This window comes from Microcebus murinus, chromosome 32, assembly GCF_040939455.1.
Source record: "Microcebus murinus isolate Inina chromosome 32, M.murinus_Inina_mat1.0, whole genome shotgun sequence".
NCBI lineage: Eukaryota > Metazoa > Chordata > Mammalia > Primates > Cheirogaleidae > Microcebus > Microcebus murinus.
In genome coordinates, this window is record NC_134135.1 from 5,113,574 (window position 1) to 5,123,741 (window position 10,168).

The 10,168-nt window shown below is 44.8% G+C and overlaps 1 protein-coding gene across 1 annotated transcript; it reads left to right on the forward strand.

Moving 5' to 3' along the window:
- The first annotated feature begins 1,189 nt into the window (after positions 1-1,189).
- On the forward strand, positions 1,190-7,226 carry LOC142865748 (uncharacterized). The gene is made up of 5 exons (XM_075998989.1): positions 1,190-1,196; positions 5,123-5,905; positions 6,266-6,412; positions 6,517-6,618; positions 6,849-7,226. The coding sequence occupies exons 1-4, from the start codon at positions 1,190-1,192 to the stop codon at positions 6,543-6,545; spliced, it is 966 nt and encodes a 321-aa protein (XP_075855104.1). The 3' UTR covers positions 6,546-6,618; positions 6,849-7,226.
- Positions 7,227-10,168: the final 2,942 nt, after the last annotated feature.

Consider the following 10,168-nt stretch of genomic DNA (forward strand, 5'->3'; position numbering starts at 1 on the left):
TAGAACTATTATTAAAGAAATATTAGATGATCATAGTTTCCTGTGATAGCATTTTTTTGTCTTCTTTATACTTTCCTTTGATAAAATGTTTTATCTGTGATTTCTTTAGCTTAGTCAACATTTCCTTGGGTGAACTTGATTGTACAACTAATTTTCATAAATGGACTGATTTCTCTTACAACATTGAAGTTTAGTTTTAAATTTATTTGACTAGAAAGGAATCATTGTTTTCAAGTTAGATTTATATTTTTCTTTTACATAGTCACTGTTAAATGTACTGGATTTGACCACTCCTTCCCCTCACTTTAAACAACCCTCGATGACTTTAGTTAAAATACTGTGTAAATTGTGGAGCAGTTTTTCTCACAATATGAGAAAAATACTAAAAACCGTTATCAGATATATGGAAGTCTTATTGCCTATCATATATACCGCCATTTACAAGTATATTTTTTATTTCTTTTTTAATTTAGCTAAGTCTTAAGTAATTTGGCATCACTATTTTATCTGAGTTAATTGTGGGGAAGGATGTTATTCCCAATAGTTTTTAGTTATTTTGAAATGGGTAGTGTTTATTCATTTCACAATTCTGCAACTTACGTAGTATTTGGGGATTGCCCTGTTCAGAAGATGTTTCCAGCTACACAACTTTCAAGAAAATGTTTCTATCTCAGATAAAACATGTAATTTGAAATGTTTCTTTCTTTGTCATTTAAGGTTCTCCTATCTCTCACCCACTTTAAACATTAAGGTAAAGGTCTTAGGTCAGACTTACTCCTTTGTCATTCAGACATATCTGTATCTCACTTTTTTCTCTATTTGTTTTTAGGGTCAGAACTGAGATATTCCCAAGAAAAGGCACAGTGCCATGATATCATGGTGTTACGATATTTTAACTTAAAGGGGAAGGTACTTAATTTTGGTGGAATGTCAATTGTACCTTGTTACAAAGACTCCTTTTTCATTTTCTGAGATGTTTTCACCTAATAAGATGGAATATGGAGCATACTGTAATAATATAATTTAAGTATTCACTATAAGCTATTTGGATTAAGAACTATTACATAGTTGTAAGCTTGATATCAAATTAATGCAAGACATTTAAACTATTTTTTTGCAAAACTATTTATTTTTAAACAACTTAAAATATATCTAGGGTGAGTTAAAAGTCCCTGTGCATCTATATTAGATGGCAGGTATTGTCACAGAGTCACTGTGTATTAATAATAAATGTTCAAATGGAGCATTTCCATGTCCTCTTCATGAGACCATGGTGCACAGAGGTCTTTGGACTGCCCTGACCTGTCTTATGAGGACATAACCTGTTCCCTGCATTTTCTCTTGATGCCACGTGTTTAAGATCTACCCATTTAGTGTCAAGATTGTTCTGATTTTCATCTAAATGTTTTAAAATTGTATTTTGTGTTTTTAATGGAGGGCAAGTCTTGATACTGTTCTAATTCAGAAAGCCAATTTTTGATGTGCTTTTATATATTCATTATATATAATCCTTTAATATGCCCTTATTCTTACCCAGTTTAAAATTATTAGATTCTGGCCGGGCGTGGTGGCTCACGCCTGTAATCCTCGCTCTCTGGGAGGCCGAGGCGGGCGATTGCTCGAGGTCAGGAGTTCAAAACCAGCCTGAGCAAGAGCGAGACCCCGTCTCTACTATAAATAGAAAGAAATTAATTGGCCAACTAATATATACAAAAAATTAGCCGGGCATGGTGGCGAATGCCTGTAGTCCCAGCTACTCGGGAGGCTGAGGCAGGAGGATTGCTTGAGCCAGGAGTTTGAGGTTGCTGTGAGCTAGGCTGACGCCATGGCACTCACTCTAGCCTGGGCAACAAAGCGAGACTCTGTCTCAAAAAAAAAAAAATTATTAGATTCTGATAGTATAATGATAAAAATTAAAATATTTGCCAAAAAAACGGAATTTATAAGCAGAAAAGTATACTGCCAAAAAATTAAATTTACAAGCAGAAAGATATATTGAAAAATTTTCTTCTTTTGTGTAGAAAGGTATCCATTTGGCATAGGTAGCACAACATAATGTGAAAGATTGGCTTTATATGAAACTAAAACAGTCTCGTTAAAAGTGGAAAGGGGGATAAAAGAGAACTCTTCATCCTGTAGTTTGGTCTAGAATCAATTTGGTTAAATTTTTGGATCCTATAGAAAAGTAACTTACAGATTATAGGGACGCAACTTGTAAGTGATTTTAAATATGTGCTTCTAAAAATCTGAGCTCAAGGCAAGAAAAAAAATCAGGAAAGCTGCATCCATTTGCCATAATAAGTGAATCAGGATTGGTTTTTTAATCAAATATTTCATCACAAAACATGATGGAGGCTGGAAACTATTTTTAGGCTTACTAGGACACTATTATGCAGTTTTATGAGCAATGAGAAAGCTATAGAAAGTACTTGAAATATCTCACTCTTTCTCTTTCTAAGCAAAACCATTCTCTTTCTACTTGGTGCAATAATCTGAGAATTTAGAAAGTCAAAATGTTGTATCACAGGAAATGATCATAGAACTAAAAATAGATTTTAAGGAAACCAGCTACACAGGGCAACCATCTTGCTGTTGAAGAAAATCATGTGCCAAAAGACTATAAATTATTGGCATATATAGGAAATAAAACTTAAAGTCTACATTATAATTTCTGAGCCAGTATTATTTAAACAGGATAAAAATTACTAAAATCTTACATAGGTTTATGCAATGTCTGTGCCAGTGCTAAATATCTTTGTAAACAGTGCTTTCAGAAATGCCAATTTTAATTTTTGTACATTTCACATTGTATATGAGAGCAATTGCTTCGTGGATGATTCAAAATAATATATTTCATTTAAATTTTAATTGCTTTTCATCAATGTGAAGTCTTAATTTGAAAATGAAATCACACTACCAGCAATAGACAGTTTTGTTGAATACGCTAATAAGGAACAATAGCCAGTTCCATAAATAACTTTAAAATTCTAAAAGTATTGGTACGCTAGTAATCACAAATTTGGTTTGTTTTAATACTTTTTAATCCTGTAAAGAAAGTTTTTATAAACATCCTTTTTATTAATCAACCATAACATGGCAAAATGTGTAGTTGCAATTTCTGAAAAGTGATCCAAACTCTATACCCAGAGATGATGAAAAATTCGTATAGAATTTTGTAATAAGTATACATGTTGGGTTAAAGAAATTTCATAATTGTTCAGTGCCATGAAATTAATACTTGCAATTCAGATTGCTGTAGTTTACACTTTTTCTGTATGTTTCAAATCAGGTGTGTAGCATTTGTACTGAGAACACCACAGAATGAATTATCCAAAGTCCATTGATTTTAATATGTGTTTTGGTTTGTAAACAAATTATAGTAATTTCTTGCACATTTTTGGAAATTAATTGTAGAAGAATTTATGTATCTGCTTCTAGATACAGTGTCTAAATAAAAATTTCATTCACAAAAAAAATAAAGAATGAACAAATCAAGTTTAGTACATTCATAAAATGGAACACACCTCAGCAATAAAGAAGGAGGTGCTGATAACCAACAGCTGAACCTCAGAAGCATTCTAATTGCGGAAACGAAACCAGACACGTAGGAAACTGATATAGGACCACTTAATGAGGTTCAAGATCAGACAAAGCTAACATATGGTGAAAGATGTCAAAAGAGTAGTTCCCGCTGGTGACGAAATATGAACCGGAAAGGGGCAAAAGGGTCCTTTCTGTGGTGATGGAAATACACTGCATCTTGATATACTAGGTGGCCGCACAGCTATATACTTACGTGGAAGATCATCAAGTTGTTTGTATTAAATGTGTATATATTATTGGGTGTGAATTATTACTTAATGTAGATGAGGTAAAAACACCACTATGTTGTCTAGGAATGCATATAAAAATGGCAACGCAGTAAAGAAAACAAGCTATTACAACAAATGTCTTGATGACAGCTGTGTTGTTTAGGAGGGACAGAAGGACACATGGGGCTTCCAGAGTGTCACGACATTCTGTTTCTGTGTCTGGGTCGTGGTTGCATTGCATAGATGTTCCATTCGTGAATATTTGTTACACTGTGCTTTTGTGTGTTTTACTTTAAAAGTTTTGTTAAAGAAAAGTCATTGTTAATATAATTATTCATTTAAAAAGTTTAAGGGAAAAATCCCATAATCATCAATAATACCAATACTAATAATCAGTACTAATAGTTTGTCAACACTAATAACCTATATCAATACTAATAATCAGTAAGACCCAGAAAAACGTTTTTATAAAAATCAAGTTTAAAAAAAATGCTTAAATCTTCTTTAAGATGTTAGCTACCAAAACTTTACAGCTAATGTCATATTTAATGATAAAACTTTAAGGGCAGGTGTGGTGGCTCTCGCCTATAATCCTAGCACTCTTGGAGGCCGAGGTGGGAGGATCACTTGAGATCAGGGTTTTGAGACCAGCCTGAGTAAGAGTGAGACCCTGACTCTACTAAAAATAGAAAAAAATTAGTCAAGCAACTGAAAATAGAAACAAAACATTAGCCGGGCATGGTGGCGCATACCTGTAGTCCCAGCTACTGGGGAGGCTGAGGCAGGAGGATCGCTTGAGCCCAGGAGTTTGAGGTTGCTGTGAGCTAGGCTGACGCCACGGGACTCTAGCTCGGGCAACAGAGTGAGACTCTGTCTCAAAAAAAAAAAAAAATAAAAAAATAAAAAAATAAAAAAATAAAAAAATAAAAAATAAGTACACCTAAAGCACATAAGAAACATGAGACGGGAGAAGGAAAGAAGGGGAAGTGGACTATATGAATTGCATCATCACTCACAGCAGGGACTCGGGGGATTAGGGCGGAAGCACTGTCAGAAATGGCAAACGGAGTCACTTCTGTTGTTTGTGCTCCTCGGCCCCAGGACGGTTGAAAGAGACGAATACGGGAGTGGCCCGAGGGACACCGGGCGGGCAGGGACTCCCAGGGCCCCTGCGAGGCGCGACACAGCGCGTCACAGCCGCTCCGGCGTCTGGGCAGGTCCGGCCCCCGGGCAGAGGCTGAGTCCTTCCCGGCGAACACCGGAGCTCAGGCGGAGCGTGAGCAGACAGGTGTCGCCGCCGTGACCCCAAGCGGGGCGGAACTCAGAGGAGGCCCGCCTGCAGCCTGCGGGCCCCGCGCGCCGGGCGTCCCTCGGCCCCTCCCGCGTGGACGCGGGGTTCCCTCCGGCCGCCCTGTTCTGGTTAGGCCGCGTCCTCGCCGTGCAGGACCCGCGGCCCGTCCTGGGACCGCGTCCTCGCCGTGCAGGACCCGCGCTCGTCCTGGGACCGCGTCCTCGTCCCGGGACCGCGTCCTCGCCGTGCAGGACCCGCGCTCGTCCCGGGACCGCGTCCTCGCCGTGCAGGGCCCGCGCTCGTCCTGGGACCGCGTCCTCGTCCCGGGACCGCGTCCTCGCCGTGCAGGACCCGCGCTCGTCCTGGGACCGCGCCCTCGCCGTGCAGGACCCGCGCTCGTCCCGGGACCGCGTCCTCGCCGTGCAGGACCCGCGCTCGTCCCGGGACCGCGTCCTCGCCGTGCAGGACCCGCGCTCGTCCCGGGACCGCGTCCTCGCCGTGCAGGACCCGCGCTCGTCCCGGGACCGCGTCCTCGCCGTGCAGGGCCCGCGCTCGTCCTGGGACCGCGTCCTCGTCCCGGGACCGCGCCCTCGCCGTGCAGGACCCGCGCTCGTCCTGGGACCGCGTCCTCGCCGTGCAGGGCCCGCGCTCGTCCCGGGACCGCGTCCTCGCCGTGCAGGACCCGCGCTCGTCCTGGGACCGCGCCCTCGCCGTGCAGGACCCGCGGCCCGTCCGGGGACAGCGTCCTCGCCGTGCAGGACCCGCGCTCGTCCGGGGACAGACGTTCGCAGCTCGGTTGCAGGTGCGCCGCGGTCCCTCTGCAGGTGTCAGGGCCTCGCGGGTGACGTGGTGACCGCGGCTGGGGGAGATGCAGCCAGGGATCGCAGACCTACAGCTGCCGGCTCCAGACGCCGGCCACTGTCGCCGCCCCAGCGAGGGACGGAGCCGGTGCGCGCGGTCGCGGCGGGTGCGGAGCCGGGCGGGCGGAGATGTCCCCTCGGCTCCGCACGGCCCCGCCTACGCGGGCTGCTCCGAGCCGAGCCGGGAGAGCGCGGGGGTGATGGTGACGGGGACCCACGGCCGGCAGGGTGGCCACAGGGAGGACAGTGCTGAGGGGGCCGGCCTGGGATCGGTCCGGCTCTCACCTGCTCCTTCCCCTTAGGGTGGGCGCTGCCCATCCGCCCGACGCCGAGCCGGGCTGGAGGAGTTGAGACGCTGATGTTTGCGGTTCGGGGTCAACGCTCCGGCTCTTTGGCCGCGTGCGGTCCCTGTCCCCGCACACGCGTGCGCACGGACCTGCGCTGCCCCGGTAACCACACAGGCGGGTTTCAGAATTGGGATGGCACTGGAGAACCACGTGGGTGTGGTCACCATGGGGGTGTGACATCACATGCTTTTCTTCACCACTGAAAGGCTCGGACTCATTAAGCAGCCCAGACTAAGACAGGTAGCGCGTGGAGTCTCTCGGTATTCAGACCGCGTCGCATGCGTTGCTGCGAGACCTCATTCTTGTATGTGAGTAGTTTGGTTGCCTGGCGTAGCGTGTGCACGTTAGAAAGTACTAAGCAGAGAATCTGCTTCATATTCACAATTTTTGCTCTTTTATTGGTGATGGTGGTATTAAACTCACCTCTAGGGTTGTTGTAAGCCCTGTGTGTGTGTGTGTGTGTGTGTGTGCGCGTATTTTTAACTAGAATAAAAAGCCTATGTCAGAAATTCAGCCATATATCTTGTCTCCCATGAAGGCATGCTTCGGTGTGATAGCTCCAGAAACGTCATTGACGGCCAAACAGGGGAATGAGTGAGAAAGGTACAGATGAACTCCATTCGATTACAACCATTTCAAAACCATTTCCTGCCGGGCTGTGTGGGCCAGGCTGTGCTGCGTGCCGGGCAGGCGGGGAGAACAGAACCAGCGTGCCTCCTGCTGGAACTGAATCTAAGCTCCAGGAGAGAAGCACAAATGAACTGCAAAGATTCATATAATTGCAGAAGGAGGCCTGAATGAAGGCTAAAGGATTTTTGTTCCCAGAGAAAGTGACTGGTGGTGCCTGATTTAGGTGGCCTCAGCGAGGGGGCAACGTTAGGCTGGGACCAAAATAACCACGGGAAGTATTGCTGCTACGCAGATTGGGGGAAATGTTGCAGACAAAAAGAAGAGAATGTTAGGAGTCCTTGAAGCAGGAACGAGCTTGCAATGCACGCCGTCAAAAGCGTGTGACTGGCATGTCCTGGGTGAGGGCGGGAGCAGTGGGAGGGGCCGCTGGGGCCGCAGGGCTTTGTGAAGGTGGGTGTGTTCTTGCAATGTTATGTTGGCTCCATGTCCATTCTGAATAGAGGGTGGCCTTTGTCACACCAGAAGGCGGGCTCAGTCACCCTTGACCAGTTTTCAGTTCACCTTTTCCCACTTTGCCACTGTTGTCCATCCAGGCACCTGCCGCATACTACCGCCTCCTGGTGACTGCCTCCCCCACCTCCCTGTGGCACAGCTAGAGACCACCTACTTGGCTTGCCCCTCTTGTTCCCCACACCCTGCAGGGACTGCACAGGTGTGTGCCCAGTGACCAGCTCTCAGTCACAGCGTGACCCTAAGGAACTGCCTTTGTGCTTTAAACTCAACCAGTTAGAACTCTCGCCAGCAAACCTGCCTGGGTCACACCCTGGACCCCACCGGTCCCTCTTTTTCTTGCTCCCCACCTGATGGTTGACAGACGTGTCTGGGAAAGCTCCCCCTCCCAACAGCCTTGCAAGGTGTGCTGCCCCCTTCTCTCTGGACCCGTGAGTAATGACTGCTGCCGCTGTTCCATGTGTTGGGTTGGGCTGCCTCCTCTGTGTGTCACCTGACCAGCACACCGGAACCTCACTTCTTTCCTGGTCAGGAATTTATAGCCACTCTCAGGAGAAAGACCTTAAGATCAAATTAGAAAGAACTGATATCTACTAAACAGGGGATTTTGGTTTTTTTATCCTAAATGCAAAGGGAATCCAGTGAGAACTTACCCAGGAAAAGGAGGTGATAAAATCCAGGTTTTATCAGCTAAAACTGATCAAATCCAGGTTTTAAGAATTAGTCAACCTGCTGTGTACAGAATGCATTGGAGGGAAGCAAGGATGTCAAGTTTAAGTGTGAGGAAGGATTCAATTCTGTCACTATTTGCTGATAATATAATTGTGTAGCTAGACCATTCAAGAGAATCAGTGGAAAAATTATGAATAGTAACATAGCTAGAGAAATAAGAGATGATAATCATTAGCTTTCTTATGCACAAGCAAGAAAAAATAGAAAATAAGAAACAAATCAGTACTGCAAAAAGATGGAATACATTTAAAATAAATGTTTAAGATTAAGTAAGGTAGGAAACGTTTATAGATGTGTTACTGACCACAGGCTCTTAGGCTCCTTATGCTGCAATGGAAATTGACAAGAGGCCAAACAAGTTTTCCCAGACAAGGCTTTGCTGGGGCCTGTGCTATAGCACAAGGGACACGCCACAAAGGGGGGTTCAGGGAGAGTTCTAAAGAGGTGTAGACAGGAAAAGGCTGACATGTAAGCATGTAAGCATGTAGAGGTGGAGATATTCTTTGTGCCTGTATATTCTGTTACATGCTTCTTCATGCATCATATTAGCACGTTAAATCTCCACCCCTGGGCATGATTTTTTTGCATTAAAATGAGATTATGATGAGGGAAAAGTCAGGGTAAGGTTAGTGTGGGGTCTGTTCTGGGTTCAGGAGGACAGATCAGGGTAGGTCTAGTTTCTTTGCAGCCAGGTACCTTATCAGCTTGCATCACTGTCTCGCTTTAGTGATCTTGAAAAACATGGCTCACCAGACAGTTTGGCCCTTTTCTTATATAGGTGTGGGCTGAATTGTGGAGGTTAATTCTGATGCTATCTACCTGGAGTGAGAGTCAGATCCCACAGGTTAAAGGTTGGATCTCCAGGACTGCCACCCATTTCAAATGCTAATTGCAGAAAACAGACTGTCCCCTATCCTTCTGATTGATGGGCTATAAATCAGAGTCCCCACCATCCCCTCCTGGGGTTTGCTTCATTTCCTCGGGTGGCTAGGACAGAACTCAAGGAAACGTTGATGTTTACTGGTTTGTTATAAAGGATAATATGTACTCAAGAGGGTGAGGTGAGAAGATTTCTGGAGACCAGGATTTTGAGACTGTATGACACTATGATCATGCCTGTGAGTAGCCACTGTACTCCAGCCTGGGCAACACAGTGAGATCCCATCTCAAAAAAAAATTAAATAAAGGATGTTACAAGGCATGCAGACGAACAGCCAGGTGGAAGAGATGCATAGGGCAAGTTGTATGGGAAGGGGCGGGGATCGTCCATGCTCTTTCTAGATGCACCACCCTCCTTGCACCTCCATATGCTCAGTAATCTAGAAGCTCTCTAAACCCTGTCCTTTAGGGGTTGTATGGAGGCTTCGTTATGTAGGTATGATTGTTTTATGATTGATAAAATCACGGGCCTTTGGTGATCACCTCAACTTTCAGTCTCTCCCCTCTCAGAGGCGGGGGTGTGGGGCTGAAAGCTCCAACCCTCTAATCACATGTGTGGCTCCCCTGGCGACCAGCCCTGATCTGGAGGCCATCCAAGGAGTCCTCCAAGAGTCACCTCTTTAGAACAAAAGATGCTCCTATTGCCCAGGAAATTCCAAGGGATTTAGGAGCACTGTGTCAGATGCTTGTATCACTTAGGCTATTGCAAAAGTCTTAGGATCTCAGTGCTAGGAACGGGGTCAGAGACCAATTGTAGAACAGAAGATTCTCCTAGTGCCCTTAATTACAAGGGTTTCCATAGCTCTGTCAGAAACGGGGAGTGGATATACCGGAAGCAGAAACTGTCCTTTCTCGCTGTGTTTTGGCTATATATATATATATATATATATATTTAAAAATCACAATATCGCACAAGTATGAACATTCTTACAGTTTCTGTCTGTTTCTAGATGTTTTCTAGTTCCTCTAAATGATTCTTTAAAAAATGTTTATCAAATTTTTTTAATCTGTGGGAAAATTTATTTGTCTTAGGCTTTTTGGTATTGT